The following is a 23,888-nucleotide window of genomic DNA, read 5'->3' as shown; positions in this document are numbered from 1 at the left end:
ATCAGCCGCAGTCCATTAGTATACGTCGGACCCACGTGTCGCCACTATCAGCGATTGCAGACCGAGCACCCCCACACGGCAGGTCTATTCTAGAGAGACTCCCTAGCACTCGCCCAGTTGTACAGCCGACTTTGCTAGCGATGGCTCACTGTCTACATACGTTCTCATTTGCCGAGACGACAGTTTAGCATAGCCGTCAGCTACGTCATTTGCTACAACCTAGCAAGGTGCCATATTCAGTTATTATGTCTTCTGAACAGATAATATTGTGACTCATGTACCGTCAAGAGTGACGTTCATCATTAATGGATTAAAGTTAAGGATCAAACTAGCCACGTCCACTTTCTGAATTCTAATTCCTAGTCGTGTTACAGACCTCACGTCAGTATAGTCCTTCCCTCCTATGGCCAGCCTGCGTGAGCTAAACGCGTGCATTTCGGCCTCCTCTAGTAACACAGTGTTGGCTCTTCTGCCAACACTACAGGCATCCTGAAATAAAACCTACATCCGGCGGCCGAACTTCTCCAGTTGGGGCCTCCTGGCCAACAATGCCACATGATCATTTCATTTCAAACGAGGAGATACCACAGTCCTTTCAATTCCTATGAGTCCTGCCCACTGGGGGAAGGTGTTTGTAAGGTGGACATGTTATGCCCAGGAATTAGCATCTCGTGAGATGAATCCACTACCAAAACGCTGAAGACTAAGGCTGGATCATTTGCTGGAGGGCCCTGTCTCAATACTGCACAGCCTTCAAATTACCCGACAGTAATGAGGGACACCCGATGTCTATAAATGATAGTGGCTCAAAATGCAATCTACACATCTCACTGCTGAATCCTTAGAACAACATGTACCAGGTGTAGAAGTATGAAACTGGAATTCTCCTATTGATGGTGCTGGACGTCAGTGTAGGGCCTGTGAGACCACATCTGGAGCGCCTTTTTCTTCATGTAACAGCTAACGACAAATGTCAACACACAGTAACCTACGTTCCATACATCGGTACCTGTTTCAAACCCGTAAACATGTCGGGTTTTGGGCCTACAAACTACAATTTGCAGACAGCATTGGTTTTCTGTTACAGTTTGAAGAAAACTGCTTGCAGAATCGCACCGAATGCTTGTTGGAGCTTTTGGCGAACATGCTCTTGGGAAAACATAGTGTTTCGAGTGGTTCAAAAAATTCAAAAGTGGTTATTTTGACTAGAGAAACGACAAGCGCTGGAAACCACCAAAAAATTCGAAGACAGTGAATTGCAGGCTTAATTGGATGAAGGTGATACTCAAACTCAACAGGAACTTGTGGCACAATTGAATGTGATGCAGAAAGCCACTTCTCTTCAGTTGAAAGCTATGGGAAAGGTGCAGAAAGTAGGAAAATGGGTTCCACATGAACTGAATGAAAGACAGCAAACAAATTGAGAGACCACTTGTGAACTTCTGCTCGCCAGATACAAAAGAAAGTCGTTTCTCCATTGAATAGTGACAGTCACGAAATATGGATATATTTTGAGAATCCTAAGCGCCGTAAATCACGGGTGAATCTAGGAAAACCATCGACATACACTGCAAGACCGAACTGCTTTGGAAAGAAGACAATGCACTGTGTTTGTGGGATCAGAAGGGTGTCATCTATTATGAGCTGCTAAAACCTGGTGAAACCGTTAACACTGATCATTACCAACAGCAAATGATCAATTTAAATCAAGCATTACATGAAAAATGACCGGAATATGGTAAAAGGAAACACAAAGTCATATTGCTCTGTGATAGCGCCCATCACACACATGACTACAGTGAGAAGTAAATATGTAGGGATAAAGGAGCAGAATGTGAATAACATCTGTTTTATTTAAAAAGTTTTAAGTTTTCATAAAAAAAATTTTTAGGCATTAATTTTCAGGCATACCCTTGTAATAACCACGTGAAATTGTTTTCCACTGCACATGTCATACTGGTAAGATGAATATTGACTTCAAACCAAGCAATTACACATTGACAACTACATAGAAATAAAAATATTACACAGTTTCCTAGTGCAGTAGAAATTTCACAGCTATTTTTCACATCTCACAAAATATAATCAGTAAAAGTGAGATGCCATGATTATTCACGAATTTCAACTACTACTTATACACCTGTCAGACAGAGAATTATTACACCATTATTTTAACAAACAACTTCAACATGTGAACATGTACGTTACACTTACATGAGCCATTCTGCTGATAGATTCCTCTGTGACTGGATATCGCAGCTTTGTTCTGTGGTAGAGGGGATGTCTCTCGTAATAGCTCACAAGCTCAACTAGGCTTTCAAACTGAAATGTTCCAATTGTGTACAGCCGTCCTTCCAGTTTTATTCTACAGTGTTTTATCTTTTTCTCAGCCCTGCAACAATAACATCTTATAGGAAAACTGAAACTTTGATACAGAATAAACAGGTTGTTTAAAATAGAATTTCCCCACTAATTGGCTCAACAGTTTGATTGTAGTTCTGGATATTAATTACATGGGAAGATACACTGAAGATCCAAAGAAATTGGTACACCTGCCTAACATCGTGTAGGGCCCCTTGCAAGGATGCAGAAGTGCCGCAACACGGTGTCGCACACACTCATCTAACGTCTGTAGTAGTGCTGGAGGAACTGATACCATGGATCCTGCAGGGCTGTCCATAAATCCGTGAGAGTACGAGGGGATGGTGATCTCTTCTGAACAGCACATTGCAAGACATCTCAGATATGCTCAATAATGTTCATGTCTAGGGAGTCTGGTGGCCAGCAGAAGTGTTTAAACTCAGAAAACTCTTCCTGGAGCCACTCTGTAACAGTTCTGGATGTGTGGGGTGTTGCACTGTCCTATTGGAATAGCCCAAGTCTGTAGGAATGCATAATAGACATCAATGAATGCAGGTGATCAGACAGGATGCTTACATATGTTTCATCTGTCAGAGTCATATCTAGACATATCAGGGGGCCTATATCACTCCAACTGCAAAAGCGCCACATCATTACATTGACTCCACCAGCTTGAACAGTCTCCTGCTGACCTGCAGGGTCCATGGATTCATGAGGTTGTCTCCATACCCGTACACATCCATCTGCTTGATACAATTTGAAATGAGACTCATCCAACCAGACAAACTGTTTCCAGTTATCAACAGCCCGATGTCAGTGTTGAAGGGCTCAGGCGAGGCATACAGCTTTGTGTCATGCAGTCATCAAGGACACATGAGCAGGCCTTCAGCTCCGAAAGCCCATACTGACGATGAATGGTTCATATGCTAAGACTTTCTGATCGCCCACCATTGAAGTATACAGCAATTTGTGGAAGGGTTGCATTTCTGTCATGTTGAACAATTCTCTTCAGTTGTCAGTGGTCCCATTCTTGCATTGCCACTGCGACGTCACAGATTTGATCTTTTACTGGATTCCTGATATAGATGGTACACTCGTGAAATGGTCACATGGGAAAATCCCCACTTTGTTGCTACCTCGGAGATGCTGTGTCCCATCGCTCGTGCACTGACTATAACACCATGTTCAAACTCACTTAAATCTTGATAACCTGCCATTGTAGCAGCAGTACCTGATCTAACAACTGTGCCACACACTTGTTATCTTATGCACACGTTGCTGACCTCAGCACCATATTCTGCCTGTTTATATATTTCTATATTTGACTATCCTTGCCTATACCAGTTTCTTTGGTGCTTCAGTGTGTTTCAATAGCCAAATAATCATACTTTTCAAGATTTTACAATTTGAAGGGCACAAAAACTAATCCAAAACAATCTTCTTTGAGTTATTGCACAATCTATTATTAATATCATGTACTTCTCAGATTTTTCTGACATACTGTTTTCAAATAGGGGTGCATTGTAATTAAGTCCAATGTCCTTACCTGAATGATATAGCATATGCATCAGTATCAGATTCACTTGGTCTCACGAGAAATGCTCCATCGGCGGGAACCCTTTTCAGTAGTTCTTCTGCTTTTAGTTTTGTTGCCTGAGGATAATACCATTCCTTTCCTTCATGTTTATTTGGTTGAGGAACAGGTTTCTGCAGCTTGATGAGAAACTCCTACAATATAAGATTTTAGAATAAATATCTTCACAACATTGACCTTCTGGAAATTCATAAATTTCTCAAAACAATTGCACATATACATACATTAAGAGACCATGACCAAGCTACAGCAAGTTTGGATGTCTGTACAAGTCATTCAGTACTGTTAGGATGCCTACTAACAGTAATTACATGAATTAAGCCTAATATGGCCTCCCGTTCTAGGATAAAGAGAACAAGATTGGACAGAATAATTAAAATAGTTTATTATCATAAAAGTAATTAATTGTTGTTTGAGAATCATACTGTTCTTCATCAGGAATTTTAATTGAAATGGAGTCTCAGTTGATCTGCTGGAGCTTTAAGGTATTCTGTTGAAAAAGGGTGCACATAACTGCACGCGTAAGATAGTGTAAATATGTAAAGATTATGATTTCTATCATATTTTAAATAGTGGGTAGTCACTGAGCAATTATATTTATGGGAAAGAAGTGTATCATTGTTCGATAGTAGGTCTTTTGAGAGGAATTAATCGGTTATGTCTGAAATACTCATCTTTAGTAGCTGAAAGCTAGAGAGCCAGAAATGTTTATAATAAACATGACAGCATGTTTACTAGTTGAAAATTAAGGAAACTACACAATGACATCTAGGATATTCGGGAATCCAGCCGGATGTTCGCGTCATTCTCGCACAATATTTCAACAGCGTGCGAGAACGACGCGAACATCTGGCTGGATTCCCGAATATCCAAGATGTCAACAGATCACCGGGAAAGCATGAAGAATTACAAACTACACAATGATTCTTCTACAACTGTCACAAATGTGCAGTAAATCAACCAGCTCTGTTGGTCAACCTCTCACTTTGGCCCCTCCTTACCAGCTTTGGGAGCACATCTACGTACATTTTGTCAAGCCATTCATGAATTCCATGTGGTTGATGTTATAGATCAGATACATCAATTTCTGCATATCACTGGAATGCAGCATGTCATTTCTTAAGTGACAACCCAAGCCCTAACCAAACTGTCATAAAGACGAAAATCCAGAGTAGGAGTATTCGACGAACAATGAAATCACAGACTTTTCACTAATGACGATAATAATGTGAACTTATCTCATTCAAATTAAAATGAATATGAGCAATCCAGAATGGATGATGGTGACAGCAGAAGTACTAGTTAAAGTGCTTGATGATGATGATGATGATGATGATGATGATGACAATTTTGATTATGATTACTGGGGTATCTGAAGAACTAAATAGCATGACTATTAGTCTCTCTATCAACATAATTATTGAGCCAATAGAACAGTTTTGTTAGTGATGTAGACATTGTCTGGTCAAGAGCTGTGACACTGTCCAAAAATGATCTACGAAGAAATATATCAATAAAAGAATCTGTAGAACACTTACAGGTGAAGGTAGGTAGGAAGGTAGGTGTGTGTGTGTGTGTGTGTGTGTGTGTGTGTGTGTGTGTGTGTGTGTGTGTGTGCGTGTGTGTGTGTGTGTGTGTGTGTGTGTAAGGGGGGGGGGCAGGATTGTGAGGGTAAAAACTGCCCTATAACAAAAAGCTGGGGCAGAAGATGTACGCTGTGACTCCATTCTCCCCACCTCTGCACCGACAGGAGAGGATTCCTTAAAAAATAGGTCATTCAGTAGATTATGGATGATGTTTAAAAATAACACATACAGGAATGAAGTACAGCTCGGTCAGCTTTGAAGTTTGTGTCTCAGCAGAGATGAGGCTGTGTAAGAATTCCCCTTAGGGTAAAGTAAGTGGCAGCTGGTGTCCCCTCCCCAGCTACATCCCATAAGTCAATCACTAAAATGAATACTTTATATCAACTGGTAATAATCACTTTCCCATAGGAAGGTTACAATCTGGGCTGCACCATCGACTAGGATCTGCAGCAGTGTTTCTTCAAGATGTAATCTACACTGTAAGCCGAGTGAGTCTGGACTTGCTTGAAGGATGTGGCAGACTGCTAAGAGTCACATTGCAGACGCACTGAGGATAGTACTCTTGTCATAATATGTATATGTGTAATGAAATATATCAATAAAAATAATCATTGTTTGAAAATGTAATATGGATGGATAAAAAAAATCCACACACTAAGTGACGGCAGGAGAGAGCACATAAAAGATGTGGAAACATGCAAACTATCGGAGCAAATGGCTCCTCCTTTCGGTAGAAGGGTTGAAGAGAAAGGTAGATGAAGAACAAAAATACTGGTGAGATTTAGGAAATATGAGCATTTGTGGGAAAGAAACCGAAAGCCCCAGGTCAGGGAGACTTACTGGACAGGATGAGGAGGAAAGACAGATTTCTGGTACCTGCACTGGATGATATTTGAAAAATGGACTTCTCTGCTTTTCAAATCTCATCTAGTGCAGGTACCGGAAATCAGTCTTTCCTTCTTGTCCTGTCCAATAAGTCTTCCCTGTCCCAGGGTCCTCTATGACTTTTATGTAACTCTTTACATTTCCTAAACCTCACCAGCCATTTTCCTTCTTCCGTCTTCCGTTACCTTCAAAACTTCTGCTACTAGAACAAGGGGCCACTGGCCTTGAAAGCTTGCACATTTCCACATCCTTTATTACATGTTTTCTCCTGCCATTGCTCATGTGTAAAGTAAGTACGACAAACACACATGCTCCATACAATTACAACCCCGAGGTATACCATGGACATTCCTGTATTTTGGAGGACATATGAAAGTTCTTGGCTATCGGAGACTAATAAAGGAGTTGGTGAGTAATTTGTAATCACCTTTAGATTACTGAGGGAGTCATTTAATTGCAGAAAATTTCTGCCAGGTTGAGGTCGTACATGTGAAAGAGCTCTGTATCTTGCTGTACTAGTGTTAGTGTTAGTTATGTCATGTTCCGTAGATCATTTTACCGATTATTTTATCGATATGATGTGAAGCAGATCAGATTACAAGATTTTATATATATATATATATATATATATATATATAAAAAGAAAGATGATGAAACTTACCAAACAAAAGCGCTGGCAGGTCGATAGACACACAAACAAACACAAACATACACACAAAATTCTAGCTTTCGCAACCAATGGTTGCCTCGTCAGGAAAGAGGGAAGGAGAAGGAAAGACAAAAGGATATGGGTTTTAAGGGAGAGGGTAAGGAGTCATTCCAATCCCGGGAGCGGAAAGACTTACCTTAGGGGGAAAAAAGGACAGGTATACACTCGCACACACACACACATATCCATCCACACATACACAGACACAAGCAGACATTTGTAAAGACCTTTACAAATGTCTGCTTGTGTCTGTGTATGTGTGGATGGATATGTGTGTGTGTGCGAGTGTATACCTGTCCTTTTTTCCCCCTAAGGTAAGTCTTTCCGCTCCCGGGATTGGAATGACTCCTTACCCTCTCCCTTAAAACCCATATCCTTTTGTCTTTCCTTCTCCTTCCCTCTTTCCTGACGAGGCAACCATTGGTTGCGAAAGCTAGAATTTTGTGTGTATGTTTGTGTTTGTTTGTGTGTCTATCGACCTGCCAGCGCTTTTGTTTGGTAAGTTTCATCATCTTTCTTTTTAGATATATTTTTCCCACGTGGAATGTTTCCCTCTATCATATATATATATATATATATATATATATATATATATTAGTTATAATAGAGGGAAACATTCCACGTAGGAAATATATATCTAAAAACAAAGATGATGTGACTTACCAAATGAAAGTGCTGGCAGGTCGACAGACACACAAACAAACACAAACATACACACAAAATTCAAGCTTTCGCAACAAACTGTTGCCTCATCAGGAAAGAGGGAAGGAGAGGGAAAGACGAAAGGAAGTGGGTTTTAAGGGAGAGGGTAAGGAGTCATTCCAATCCCGGAAGCGGAAAGACTTACCTTAGGGGGAAAAAAGGACGGGTATACACTCGCACACACACACATATCCATCCACACATATACAGACACAAGCAGACATATTTAAATATGTCTGCTTGTGTCTGTATATGTGTGGATGGATATGTGTGTGTGTGTGCGCGAGTGTATACCCGTCCTTTTTTCCCCCTAAGGTAAGTCTTTCCGCTCCCGGGATTGGAACGACTCCTTACCCTCTCCCTTAAAACCCACTTCCTTTCGTCTTTCCCTCTCCTTCCCTCTTTCCTGATGAGGCAACAGTTTGTTGCGAAAGCTTGAATTTTGTGTGTATGTTTGTGTGTCTGTCGACCTGCCAGCACTTTCATTTGGTAAGTCACATCATCTTTGTTTTTAGATATATATATATATATATATATATATATATATATATATATATATACACACACACACACACACACACACACACACACACGAATAGTGCTAATATTAATATTACTGAAATTTTTAGTTCTACACATGCAACTCATTTAGAGGTACAATTTTTTTTTTACTTTTTACCATTGCTGAAACAGAAACTTGTCCATGGACTAAGAGTATTTTTCCATGAGAAATGACTTTAAGCTAGGTTCAAAACTTGATCTGCTACTTGCCAGACACTTTATGTTGCTGGGCAAATGATCAAAGATTTTTGTTGCTGAACAATGTACTCCTTTTTGAGCAACTGACAGCTTCAATTTTGTACGTATGAAAATCACTGCTTTTCACGAATTGATATGGATTATTTGTAACGAATTTTATTAGCGAATATATGTACTCCGATGGTGCAGTTAAAATACGTAACTCCTTGAAAAGGTACCTACATGAAGTCCTTGGGTGAACACCACTAATTATTCTCACTGCTCTCTTTTGTGCAATCAATACTTTATGTTTAAGTGGTGAGTTACCTGAAAAAACTATTCCATAAGACATTATTGAGAGGAAATATGCAAAGAACGTTAGGAGGTTGATCTGTTTATTACCAAGACTAGTGGTTATACTAAGAGTGAAAGAAGCTGAACTTAGTTGTTTGAGATGCTCAGTAATATGCTTCTTCCACTTCAAGTTGTCATCAATGTGAACACCCAAAAATTTGGAGAAATCTACCCTGTTAACAGAGCCCTGTTCAAATGCTACATCAATTGTCTGTATGACTATTCGCTGTACAGAACCGGTTATAGTGAGTTTTTCCAAAATTAAGGGGGAGTCCATTTCTGAGAACCACTCAATAATTCTTTGAAAGACATCCTTAACAATATCTTCAGTTGATTTTTCAGGAATGGGATTTATTATAACACTCGTGTCATCTGCAAAAAGTACTAGTTCCACAAACATTTCAGGAAAGCAACTCTCAAATATTGAGACAAATTTACGGTGGAATAAATTGACTTTGGCATCAGCATCATTTTCTGTGTATACTTCAGCCCATTCTACCTCTTCTACGCTGCATTTAAAGCTCTGTATCCTGTTCGCATTAATAAGCCTCCCTGCCTTGTATGAACCTGCCTGAATCCTGTAAGGTGCTATATGTGTTATTTCCATTAACTGTGTATCATTATCAGATAGCCCATTAACAACTGGGTACTCATTAATTGTTTCTGCCTGAGCACTGTCCATGAAAGTGTTATAAGTGACTTACTATCCTGCTGCACACAAGTTGGAACATTTACAACAGATACTAGATTGTAACAACCAAATAAAGATTATAGCTCATTTTTCCTATCCGTATCTTTTAAGAAATCTACATTAAAACCACTACAAACCACTAACTGCTTTTTGTCTGACAAGTAGCTCAACAATGCCTCAAGATTGTTCATGAATAGCTGAAAGTTACCTTGAGGGGATCTGTAGATTGTTACAATTACTATAGAAGTAAACTGCAGTAGCAACTCACAAGCACTTGCTTCAAGGATCTGATCTACACAAAAACAATTTGTTTCAATATTTTTGACTTTGTGTCCAGTTTTTATATAAATAGTAACTCCTCCTTTTTCCATGTTGACTCTACATGAATAAGATGCTAATCTGCTATCCCTTACATTTAACTTCTTCATCCCTGCGGTTACATAGTATTCAGAGAGACACAAAACGTCTACACCTACAGAATTTACCCCGTTTTCTAGGCACACAAGAAGCTCATCTATTTTATTTTTCAGTACTCTAATGTTCTGATGAAACACACAAATTTTATTTCTTTGGCTACTGCTACAGATACCATGGACTGTTCTATTTTAATCTCTTTCAATATTCTCTGTCTGTAACCTGTCTCTAACCTAAAAAAATGTGTCCCTCTGACTCCAGTAATCACAGGTATTTTGTCTTGTGTGCATGTGCAGCTGCCAGATGCAGCTGCCTGCCCTGTTTTAGAGGATGATTCTCGATTCTCAGCCTTCAAGGTCCGGGCAATCGCAGAGGGTGGGCTTATTGGTGGTTGGGAGCTCCAATGTTAGGCGCGTGATGGGGCCCCTTAGGGATATGGCGGCTAAGGAGGGGAAGAAATCCAGTGTGCACTCCGTGTGCATTCCGGGTGGAGTCATTCCTGATGTGGAAAGGGTCCTTCCGGATGCCATGAAGAGCACAGGGTGCAGCCAGCTGCAGGTGGTGGCACATGTCAGCACTAATGACGTGTGTCACTTTGGATCTGAGGAAATTCTCTCTGGATTCCACCGGCTATCTGATTTGGTGAAGGCTGCCGGTCTTGCTTATGAGATGAAGGCAGAGCTTACCATCTGCAGCATCATTGACAGAACCGACTGCGGACCTTTGGTGCAGAGCCGGGTGGAGGATCTGAATCAGAGGCTCAGACGGTTTTGCGACCATGATGGCTGCAGATTCCTTGACTTGCGCCATAGGGTGGTGGGGTTTTGGGTTCCGCTGAATAGGTCAGGAGTTCACTACACTCAGCTGGCGGCTACACGGGTAGCGGAGGCTGTGTGGCGTGGACTGGGCGGTTTTTTAGGTTAGTAGGTCTCGGGAAAGTACGGGGTGGGCTGCAATCTCAAAGGGTGCGTGGCAAATACAGGATGTGCTTGGATCAAGAAACAGTCGGAACTGTAGTTGTAAATTGTTGGTAGTTGTACTGGAAAAGTCCCTGAGCTTCAAGTGCTAATAGAAAGCACAGAAGCTGAAATCGTTATAGGTACAGAAAGCTGGCTAAAGCCTGAAATAAGTTCTGCAGAAATTTTTACGAAGTCTCAGACGGTGTTCAGGAAAGATAGATTAGGCAGAATTGGTGGTGGAGTGTTTGTGTCTGTCAGTAGTGGTTTATCTTGTAGTGAAGTCGAAGTAGATACGCCGTGCAAATTGGTATGGGTGGAGGTTATACTTAACAGCAGAACTATGTTAATAATTGGCTCCTTCTATCGACTCCCAGACTCCGATGATATAGTTGCTGAACAGTTCAGAGAAAATTTGAGTCTCGTAACAAATAAATACCCTACTCATATGGTTATAGTTGGTGGGGACTCCAACCTTCCCTCGATATGTTGGCAAAAATACTTGTTCAAAACCGGTGGTAGGCAGAAAACATCTTCCGAGATTGGCTTAAATTCTTCCTCCAAAAATTATTTCGAGCAGTTAGTCCACGAACCCATGCAAATTGTAAATGGTTGCAAAAACACACTTGACCTCTTAGCCACAAACAATCCAGAGCTAATAGAGAGCACCATGACTGATACAGGGATTAGTGATCACAAGGTCGTTGTAGCTAGGCTCAATACCGTTTCTTCCAAATCCACCAGAAACAAACGGAAAATAATTTTATTTAAAAAAGCGGATAAAGTGTCACTAGAAGCCTTCCTAAGAGACAATCTCCATTCCTTCCAAACTGACTATGCAAATGTAGACGAGATGTGGCTCAAAGATATAGTAGCAACAGCAGTTGAGAGATTCATACCTCATAAATTGGTAAGAGATGGAACTGATCCCCCATGGTACACAAAACAGGTCCGAACGCTGTTGCAGAGGCAACGGAAAAAGCATGCGAAGTTCAGAAGAACGCAAAATCCCGAAGATTGGCTAAAATTTACAGACGCGCGAAATTTGGCAAGGACTTCAATGCAAAATGCCTTTAATAGGTTCCACAACAAAACATTGTCTCGAAATCTGGTAGAAAATCCGAAGAAATTCTGGTCGTTTGTAAAGTACACAAGCGGCAAGACGCAGTCAATACCTTCGCTGCGCAGTGCTGATGGCACTGTTACCGACGACTGTGCCGCTAAAGCGGAGTTATTGAATGCAGTTTTCTGAAATTCCTTCACCAGGGAAGACGAATGGAATATTCCATAATTTGAAACACGAACAGCTGCTAGCATGAGTGTCTTAGAAGTAGATACCTTAGGGGTTGTGAAGTAACTCAAATCGATTGATACGGCCAAGTCTTCAGGTCCAGATTGTATACCGATTAGGTTCCTTTCAGATTACGCTGATACAATAGCTTCCTACTTAGCAATCATACACAACCGCTCGCTCACCGATAGATCTGTAACTACAGATTGGAAAATTGCACAGGTCGCACCAGTGTTTAAGAAGGGTAGTAGGAGTAGTCCATCGAACTACAGACCTATATCACTGACGTCGGTTTGCAGTAGGGTTTTGGAGCATATACTGTATTCAAACATTATGAATCACCTTGAAGGGAACGATCTTTTGATATGCAATCAGCATGGTTTCAGAAAACATCGTTCTTGTGCAACGCAGCTAGCTCTTTATTCGCACGAAGTAATGGCCGCTATCGACAGGGGATCTCAAGTTGATTCCATATTTCTAGATTTCCGGAAAGCTTTTGACACCGTTCCTCACAAGCGACTTCTAATCAAGCTGCGGGCCTATGGGGTATCGCCTCAGTTGTGCGACTGGATTTGTGATTTCCTGTCAGGAAGGTCGCAGTTCGTAGTAATAGACGGCAAATCATCGAGTAAAACTGAAGTGATATCAGGTGTTCCCCAGGAAGCGTCCTGGGACCTCTGCTGTTCCTGATCTATATAAATGACCTGGGTGACAATCTGAGCAGTTCTCTTAGGTTGTTCGCAGAAGATGCTGTAATTTACTGCCTAGTAAGGTCATTCGAAGACCAGTATCAGTTGCAAAGCGATTTAGAAAAGATTGCTGTATGGTGTGGCAGGTGGCAGTTGACGCTAAATAACAAAAAGTGTGAGGTGATCCACATGAGTTCCAAAAGAAATCCGTTGGGATTCGATTACTCGATAAATAGTACAATTCTCAAGGCTGTCAAATTCAACTGAGTACCTGGGTGTTCAGCAGGAAAGACCACATAGATCATATTGTGGGGAAGGCGAGCCAAAGGTTGCGTTTCATTGGCAGGACACTTAGAAGGTGCAACAAGTCCACTAAAGAGACAGCTTACACTACACTCGTTCGTCCTCTGTTAGAATATTGCTGTGCGGTGTGGGATCCTTACCAGGTGGGATTGACGGAGGACATCGAAAGGGTGCAAAAAAGGCCAGCTCGTTTGGTATTATCACGTATTAGGGGAGAGAGTGTGGCAGATATGATACGCGAGTTGGGATGGAAGTCATTCAAGCAAAGATGTTTTTCGTCGCGGCAAGATCTATTTACGAAATTTCAGTCACCAACTTTCTCTTCCGAATGCGAAAATAATTTGTTGAGCCCATCCTACATAGGTAGGAATGATCATCAAAATAAAATAAGAGAAATCAGAGCTCGAACAGAAAGGTTTAGGTGTTCGTTTTTCCCGCGCGCTGTTCGGGAGTGGAATGGTAGGGAGATAGTATGATTGTGGTTCGATGAACCCTCTGCCAAGCACTTAAATCTGAATTGCAGAGTAATCATGTTGATGTAGATGTAGATGTGGTGCATAGGATCTAGTAGTCCTAAAAAAGGAGTTGCTGACCCATAATCGATACATCCACGGTTCAGTTGACGAAGTGCGAAGACCTCTGTGACAGTGGGCTCCAGACAGTAAAGGTGTCTTATTGGTCTGTAGTTGTCTATAGTGTGGGGGTTTTACTGAATTCCAGTATAGCTACAAAGATACTTTCTGCCCACTGAGTGGGAAAAACTTCTTGATAAAGATCATCAGGATACTTTGTTTGCTATTGTCATTGATGTGGATAAGCATTTGGTTTGGCTTGGTATTCGAGTAGGTGAAAGTACGAGGCGTGTTTTTTAAGTACGTACCGTTTTGAAATTTAAAAAAGACATGCTAAGATATCTCAATAATTTTATTTTTACATGAAAGCCTGTACCTTAATCTATGCACTGGCGCCATTACAGTCCAATTCTTCCTTGTTTATGTTGTGTACTGAGTGTTTACGATGCCTCCGATAATTGTGAGTCCCGCCGACTGTGAAGTACGGGCTGTTATAAGATTTCTTAGTGCTAAAGGCCTAAAAGCGATCGATATTCATTGTGAGATCTGTGCAGTTTAAGGAGAAAACATTATGAGTGATGGAATGGTAAGAAAGTGGGTGAGAGCATTTAAAGATGCACAAATGTGCATGATGAACAATGGAGCGGGTGTCCTTCGGTCATTAACGAAAGTTTAGAGCAGGAAGTGGACAATAAGGTGAGAGAAAACAGATGCTTTACGATTTCCTCCTTGCGGGATGACTTTCCTAATGTTTCTTGTAGTGTTTTTTATGGCATTACGACCGAGCACTTGAATTACCGAAAATTGTGCACACGTTGGGTACCAAAAATGTTGACGGATGTGCACAAAACCACACGTTACATCACACCAGAATCAAAGCAACAGTCCATGGAAGTTGAGAAAGGGCACTTTTTTGCTGCAAGACAATGCCCGTCCGCATGTGGCGAATCAGACCAAAGATCTCATCACACCTTTTCGATGGGAAACTCGAAATCATCCTCCGTACAGCCCCGCTCTTGCGCCCAGTGACTACCATCTGTTCCTGAACTTGAAGAAACACCTGGGCCGTCAGCGTCTTCAAGACGATGACGAAGTGAAAACAGTGGGTAACAAGTCAGGCGGCAGACTTCTTTGAGGAGGGTATTCAAAAAGTGGTACAACATTATGACAAGTGCCTCAATATTGATGGAAATTTTGTAGAAAAGTAGATTAAGGTACAGGCTTTCATGTAAAAATTAAATTATTCAGATATCTTAGCACGTCTTTTTTAAATTTCAAAATGGTACTTACTTCAAAAACACACCTCGTACTTTGTATTGTGTATGGTACCCGAGCCTGTGAAAGTACTCCTAACCTAACCTAACCTAACAGCACTGTTGAATTCCCAGTCTGTAAAACAGGCATTATAGACCGTTTCAGTACAGTCATCACCTGTAATTTGGATTGATTTGATGTACTCCATGGTCTAAACACAGGTATTCCAGCTGGGAAAGAATGGCCATAATATGTAACAGTTTTGTCCACATCTGGGGATCTGCTGTATGTGCAGTCACTGAAGAAACATTGTTCCCAATAATCCCACTCCTATTGTTTGATTAAATAATGGTGTTTTGCTCATGGGTATCTTTATATAAAATTAACAATGTAGGAAAAAGACAGATAGCTACTTACTGTAAAGAAGAAACATCAAGTTGCAGCCAGGCACAATTAAAAGACATTCATATGAAGCTGCCAGCCACAGCCTTCATCAGTAAAACACACACACACACACACACACACACACACACACACACACACACACAAAGCCCACGCACACATGACTGACAACTCCAGCACTGCGGCCTCAGATGCTGGAGTTGGCAATTGTGTGTGCGTGAGGTGTGCTTGTTTGTGTGTGTGAATGGTGTGTGCCTCTTTTACTGATGAAGGCTGTGGCTGAAAGCCTTATGTAAGCATCTTTTAATTGTGCCTGAATGCAACTTGACATGTCTTATTTATGGTACGTAGAAATCTGTCTTTTCCTACATTGTTGATATTTCTACCTGGAGTTTCCACAGATTGATTTATATATAATTAGATTACTAGGAGAGGGACGTCTTCTACATACTTCTATTGTAATGCTCTTTGTCTCTTTCTTCTGGTCTCGGCTGTTTTGACACCACCACGGGACAGAATTGTGGTGAAATGCGCCAGAGTAGTATGGTATCATACTGTGTGCTTTGCGAGTAATCACATGCAGTGTTTCTTGCACTATCTCATCAATGTCCTTTTCTTGAGGTATCATGACATAGGCTCCAGAGGAGTATGTTCCCAATTGGTTTTCCGAAGGGACCAACTCAGTAGACCATCACTGGCTCTTGAACATGGTACCAATAAACTGATTGAGTAATGCTCACTGTGACACAAACTGTTGTGGACGCGCCATTGCATCATAGATGCAAGACCATGACTGCAGTGCATTAATTCAACTGTAGAAAAGGTGCCATGGGTGGCACTAAAATGCATTGGAGTCCCTTTATTTCTCACACTGAGGTTAAAATCTATGAAGACCACTCACCTATTTGAGCTCTATTTAATCATTAATAATATGAATTAGAAGAGTTTGCTGCTCACTACACAGACGAGGCATCGAATGGCAGATGGAACATTTGCAATAGACTAAGCTCTCGGATGAATTCCTTCATCAGATGGAACTGAATTCGGTCCAAACATGCCTCGGAACGCCTTACGGTACCGACCAACTGTCGTATCATCCTATGTTAACAGGATGTCAAATTGAGCACTTCCAGCTGTCTAGTTTCCAACCATATTTTGTTTGGCAACCAGTTTCAGTATTTTACTATGCCACCTTCTGGCCCCTGACCAACATGTAGGAAGATTCTACCATGGTTGCGATCAAAATAGGTGCCGGCATTACTGGTACCAGTAGACTTTTGCTATAGTGATCACTTCAAACATCATCTGCCAACTTGGCAAAAGTCTACTGGTACCAGTATTGCTGGCCCCTGTTTTGGTCACAACCAAAATAGAATCTTCCTACATGTTGGTCAGGGGCCTGAAGATGGTGTAGTAAAACGTTGAAACTCATTGCCAAACAAAATAAAGTTGGAAACTAGATGGCTGGAAGGTGTTTAATTTGACATCTTGTATCGAACAGCCAATTCCTGTGACCATCTCTAAAAAGATGGACATATAGAGACTATGTCAATAGGCGTAACTGATTGTGGATATCGAGGGGCGTATGGTCAGCACATCACTCCCCTGACTTATCAGTTTTTGTGACTGGAGCCTGTAATGGTACTTGAATTATGTAACCATTATGGCAGCTCACCTGAACCTCTTGATACCAGCAATATTCTACTGTGTTTCTGTAGAGTAGTTGACATATTTCTGAGACAACATTCAGATTTGATTTCATTAATGTAAAGGTACTTTGATACATCAATATGTTTGTATTGCAATGATATTATTCTTATGTGTATTATTTCTTTCATCACTATTAGCTTTGACGTACTTGTAACTCTTGATTTTTGGGCGCGTAAGTGGTTATTAGTTAGAGTCGGACCTTGAGAAAGTCAAGTCTTGGATGTCATGTTGGAAAGACGCATATTGTAGTCAGCTTATAAAATGTGAACTTTAACAGTGAGTAAGATGTTTTCAAGTATGTTTTGTATTGTGAAGTGATGTTTTGCGTGTTACGTGCCATTGCAACAAAAGCAATAAAAACGAAGTGTAACTTAAATTTGGAGTGCTGATTATTTTTTTACATCACCATTGTGCTAACTTTGATAGGTTTAATCTTCAAGAATGGTTTGTAAAACACATCTATAAAACTTTTGAATATAGCAGAATAAAACCTAGGCCTCTTTGTATCCGAGCTTGGAATCCTCACCACCTAGATTTTCGACGATTGAGCCATGATTTTACAATGAGACCAGCGTGGGAAACACGAAAAGATGAGTGCCTAGTTTATTCATTATTGCATGAAATGACTTTATTAACTCTGCTCTAATGACACCTGCCACATAATAACTTTGTTGTTGCCCGAAAATGCAGTATTTAGCAGCGTGAGCAACACCACAATCATTATTAAATTTTGACCTTTATTGTGGTAGGGTTGTTAGAAGCCGCTACTTCTGAATCAAGTAGCTCCTCAATTGGCCTGACAAGGGCTGAGTGTATCCTGCTTGCCAACACTGATCAGCAGACATAGATAGTCACTCCTCCATGTACTGCCAAGCCCAAAGGTGCTTAACTTTGGTGACCTGACAGGAATCAGTGTTACCACTGCTGCATGGCCATTGGCCTCCGTCAGATGACACACATACATAAATAATATGAACAGTAAAACTGGCTGTGTAATACTGTTAATTTGATTATCTCATTGTATTTCTCTGCTATGTTACTATATCGTAGATTGCCCAATTAATACAGAAGATATTTTCAAAGTACCAGAATTGAAATTATTTTTAAGTGCAAAATTTATCACCACTTAGCTCCAAGTGAACTGATTTTTGTGACACTGCTCTCTTCTTGATTGTGTTCATGATGTTGTTGTTGTTGTGGTCTTCAGTCCAGAGACTGGTTTGATGCAGCTCTCCCTCCTACCCTATCCTGTGCAAGGCTCTCCATCTCCATATACCTACTGAAACCTACATCCTTCTGAATCAGCTTAGTGTATTCATCTCTTGGTCTCCCTCAATGATTTTTACCCTCCACACCGCCCTCTAATACTAAATTGGTGATCCCTTGATGCCTCAGAACACGTCCTACCAACTGATTCCTTCTTCTAGTCTGGTTGTGCCACAAATTCCTGTTCTCCCCAATTCTGTACAGTACCTCGTCATTAGTTACGTGATCTATCCATCTAATCTTCAGCATTCTTCTGTAGCACCCAATTTTGAAAGCCTCTGTTCTCTTCTTGTCTAAACTATTTATCAGACACATTTCACTTCCATACAACTCAAAGTAGTACTGTTCCTACTTCATGACAATATTATCGCACACAATCAGGTTGGAACTCACAAACAGCTAAGAATCTCAGTGGCAAATTACTCATCTTAGCTGTGACATCATAAAAACACACCTTAATAAAGCACTGTCCAATAACCAGTGGTGGATCCTAACAAGTCACTAAATAAAGTATCGTAATTAAGTGTGGCACAAATACTGTCCATATTCACATGAAACTTAACAATTCACAAACAGTATCATTCTGTAATAATCGACTAGAAATAAGTTCCCTGCAATAGCTCATTTAGTTCAGTTGTTTACTAAAGCCACAGTGCTCAACAGTGGCTCATTCAACTGACAATTAAACTCTAAACTCCCTACCAACAGTTTAGTGAAAATATTCATTAACTTGAATTACAACAAATCACTTGAAAGTTAGACATCAACATTTACTTAATTTTCTGAGTTGCAAGATCAGGTGAAAAAGGTGGTGTCAAAAAACTTCCCACCCAAACTCCTGTATAGTGCTTTTCGTCAGTCTAGTAGAATGCAGGTGGGAGTTATTGTGAAAGAGCATCACTTTACGCAGTCTTCCTGGTTGTCATTCTTGGACTGCATCTGAAAGACATCACAGTTGTTGACAATAAATGTCAATAGCGATGGTTACACCTTGGTAAAGCAATTCGTAGTGTACATCACACCAACACTGTTCCACCACATGCATAATGTCATCTTTTGTGCTCGCACGCAGGTTTTCGAATGGGGAGTTGCCGCTTTGTTCAGGCTCAACCACTCCTTTCTTTTCCTTATGTTAGCATAAAGATATCTTTTCTCATCACCAGTGACTATATAGGATAGAAACGGTCTGTGTTGTTCGCAAGCCAATTGATGATGAGCAAGCAGAGATGTACATATGGCCACCCTTTGATTTTTATGATTCTGGCTTACAGCATGCCGTTCTCATACACCAGATTCTTGAACCTTCCTCATTGCATGGAAATGTTGCACAACGGTGGAATGATAAAAGTTCATCACATTTGCCAGTTTTCTAGTATACTGATGTGGATCATTGAGAATTCATGTGTTTAAACAATCTCCATTGAACCCAGAAGGTCTTCCTGAACATGGAAGGTCACTAGTGTTAAAATGATTTTCCTTAAAACAAGAAAACCATTTTATGGCCATGGCCTGTGCCATAGCATTATCCCAGCACACAGTTCAAATGTTTCTCACTGCCTATGCTGCTTTCATCCCTCTACGGAACAACTCAAATGGAAGAATATGTCAGAAATGTTCTGATTTTTCCACATGGCAGTCCATTTTCTAGCATATGTAGCTCGACTCACAATCTACGAATGACAATATGAGAACTCAAACACAAAAAGTGAACCACAAATAAAAAAGACTCGATAAATAGACCCATAGCAACTGGAACACCAACATGCAAATGAAAACAAGACCAACTTATGCACCAAACTAATACTATAAGATGGACCTGATCAGCCAAAACGGTCTCATAATCCTTGGCAGTAATGCAACCTTACAGGGTAACCATGGAGGCCATGGAATACCACACTATAGCTGCCCAAATCGCTACCATTATGTTTCACTCTTGGCCTGTAAGCTCAGCCAAAAGTTGGAAATAGTGTGAAACAAGACTTATCTGACCAAATGACTTTCTTCCATTGCTCCGTAGTCCAGGTTTCATAGCTTCGGTAGTACATTTTCCTGTTATGGGCATTTACATCAGTGATGCAATGTTTTGAAATCCCAGCTCCCTCTGTGTTGTTTTGGTGCTGACACAGCTCGCGAGTGCAACATTCAATTCTGCGGTGACTTTTGCAGCTGTCATGCTCTTAGTTTTTGTCACAGTCCTCTTCAATGTCCATTGTCATGATCACTGACCACACACTTTAGCCAACGGTGTGACCTAGCAGATGATATTCTCTCCCCTTCCCAGTATGGGGTATAAATCTTCGATACAGTCCTCTTGAAATACCAAACACTCCAGGTACCTTTGTTATGAAAGCATCCGCCATAGCAGCAACAACGATTTGCCCATGTTTGAATTTATTTAGCTCTGACAAAATGCCCTATCAACAACTCAGAACACTGTTCCGACTATGACTGACACTTGCAAGATATTTAAGACATTGCACCAGAAGTAGTATAATCTTGCCTTCCTCTGACCTGTGAACCAGCTCACAGAGACAGACAGAGGGACAAAAAATACAATTCGACGAAGACTCTGAAGTATAATGCAACTTGACATTTTTTACAACCATAAAGCATTATCAGACTGAAGATCACATCAAGTGTCATAACTGGATTTATAATCTGAAACTGATCCACTGAAACACCGAAGCACATCACTGGCTGCAGATGCTTTGAAGAATATAACACAAAAAGGTAACTGAGCTAATATACTAGACAGAAAAATGATGTAATTATAACAGACATTCCTTCAGTGCAGTCCTACAAGACCACTGTTAACCCACAACAAAAAATGTAATTTCCTTTAGTCTCAATGTCCCAAGCTTTTGACCCAAAACAGGTCAGATAGCTCTATAGAAAACAAATACTTGTCTTCTTTCCCTTCAGCAAAGTTCGTTAATGATTCCATGGTTTTCCCAAAAATGTGGAGGACAAAAACAGTAATGATAGGTTTGGTAATCGCACAGCATCTTCATAGCTTTACCTACTTACCCATCATGACAACAGTGCTATGTGCTGACATAATCAATGGAGAAGGAATACTCCATGATTAAACAGAACTCAGTTCTTATTATACTGGATCATATTGCTAACAAAAAAGAAAAAGGTTCAAATGGCTCTAAGAACTATGGAACTTAATATCTGAGGTTATCAGTCCCCTAGACTTAGAACTACTTAAACCTAACTAACTTAAGGACATCCAGACTGAAGCGCCTAGAACCACTCGGCCACAGCGGCCGGCTATTGCTAACAATTTCTCAAGGCAGGGAACAATAATTTTCATCAATCTATTTGTTGAAGGTAACTTAACTTACTGTAGACAGTACTCAATACACTCACCTGACTACGAAGTGGATGTGATTGATAATGAGTGATCAGGCTGTACAGGCTATCAAAACAATTTGTGTCAATGAGGTAGTACTTTGTTTGATTATTTTCCTGCTTTGACCTAATGTGACAATGATTGACCTTTCCCTGCCGCCTGAAAAATAAAGTAATACAGTCAAACATTACATCTAAAAACATGCTAAGTAGCAATGTTAAGACATAATCAGGTGGCGAGGGGGAAATGGATGGCAGAGGGACTGCAAAATTAATTCCTTGAATAATGAAAAAAAATTGGATTAAATCAAACTATTCACTCCAGATGCACTATCATTAGCACAGTTGGTATAATATCATTCCGTAATCACTCATGTTTTTCTTTCTACAAAGTGAATGATTACATACAAAGTAACTCCAACATGTCATTTTCTTCTTCAAAACGAAACTGGTGTTGTGACCACAGCTACACAGTTACTGAAAATGAAATAGATTTTTTCCATGACCACTTCATATAAGAATTACAAATGGCTTATTAGTACCAGAATATCCACTCCAATTCTCATACACCCACAAAAATACGCTCAACGCCACCCTGAAAACTACGCAGAATCCTGACCAGAAAACAGCATTGGCAGTACACACCAAAGAATCAAATTTTGACCTCCTGTTGTCAATATCAATTTGTGATAAGGGATCTGCATAGCTCTCTTTCTGTCATTGAGCACATGTTTGTAGTTTATTAGAAGATGCTATTGAATAGTCTCACACGAACTTGGAGATTTAAATAAAGTAACTGTGGAAAGACCTATATTTTAGTTGTGCTAAGTAACATACCATTCTCCTTTCTCTTTTTATATGATCCATTTCTTCTACACTTCTAAAGGAAACCTACAGATAAAACAGAAATTCAGAATATAATTAAAGAATTCAAATGTAACACCGCTTCTGGAAAAGCTTCAACTGCCGCAGAAATGTGGAAAAATGCCAGCAAGGGTGTGATTGAAAAAAACTTCAAAAACTTTGAGAAAATCTGGAAAATAGAGAAAACTGCTAAAGACTGGAAATGTTGTATTCACACACATCCTTAACACAAGAAATGAATTAAGGCAGATGTCAACAAATACTGAAGAATATCTTTAATGACTGTTCATACAAAATCCTATTCGAGACCCTTCAAAACCATTTGGAAGAGCAATTAGACCATCAGCTTGGTGAATACCAAGGGGGAAGGAAGAACTAGTTCTGCATAGAACAGATTATGAATTTGAAACTGACTGTAATGAACTGTTGTCTAAGAAGCAAAAATCTTTTCATAATCTTTGTAGACTTCGTGAAAACCTACATCTCTACAGGTAGAGAAACACTCTTCAATACACTAAAAGAATTTCGCACAGATATAAAATTTTGTCAGTAATTAAAGAAACATTGACAGTAATAAAGTCCAAATAAAATTCTGTGGAGAAACCTGGGAGCTATTTTAAATAACAACTGGTGGGAAGCAAGCTGATGGCCTCTCCCAAAGCTCTTCAACTGTGTTTCGAAAAAAAGGTCTTAAGAAAATGGAATCTTAGGTTTCAAGAAAGATCTTTCATGAAACCATCGATACAGCACCTCAGCAAATCAATCTGTTGACAGTCTCAAAGCACTGCCATCCAATCCACCGCATGCCACCATCACTCCATATGGCCATGGCATGGCTCATCTGCCGCCATTCAATCCACAGGACCCACACCTATAGTTTTCTTTGGTGGGCGCTATCTTCACTGGCTGTGGAATACCACAGGAGGCCACAAAAATTTGCCATGGTAATCAACCAGCTGAAGCTGACATACATAATGGAAGTCCGCAACATCACCTCGTTACCTCCAGCCACCGACCGTTACTAGCACACTGGCACTGTCTCATGGCACAGCTCACCTAATCTGAAATGCAGAGCATCCAGGTTCTCCTTTCCCTTGAGCAATGTGGGAACTAACAACCTTCTCAATTTATATGCCACTTCCAAAGTCTGATGGAGGCATAAACGGTCTCCAACTGTTTTGTTTATAACA

General features: G+C 40.4%; 1 protein-coding gene across 2 annotated transcripts in view; it reads right to left on the bottom strand.

The window, feature by feature from the left end:
* Positions 1 to 23,888, bottom strand: part of LOC126480771 (1-phosphatidylinositol 4,5-bisphosphate phosphodiesterase gamma-1) — a 248,439-nt gene that overhangs the window by 119,940 nt on the left and 104,611 nt on the right. For both annotated transcript variants that reach the window (XM_050104071.1, XM_050104070.1), the window contains exons 11-13: positions 21,853 to 21,994; positions 3,908 to 4,089; positions 2,215 to 2,392 (exon numbers count right to left, since the gene is read on the bottom strand). In XM_050104071.1, coding sequence (XP_049960028.1) covers positions 2,215 to 2,392; positions 3,908 to 4,089; positions 21,853 to 21,994 — 502 coding nt within the window. The remainder of the gene's footprint in view (positions 1 to 2,214; positions 2,393 to 3,907; positions 4,090 to 21,852; positions 21,995 to 23,888) is intronic.

Source organism: Schistocerca serialis, chromosome 5, assembly GCF_023864345.2.
Source record: "Schistocerca serialis cubense isolate TAMUIC-IGC-003099 chromosome 5, iqSchSeri2.2, whole genome shotgun sequence".
In the NCBI taxonomy this organism is placed as follows: Eukaryota; Metazoa; Arthropoda; class Insecta; order Orthoptera; family Acrididae; genus Schistocerca; species Schistocerca serialis.
The sequence above is the reverse complement of the archived record's forward strand: the minus strand, read 5'-3'. Positions and strand labels throughout refer to the sequence as shown.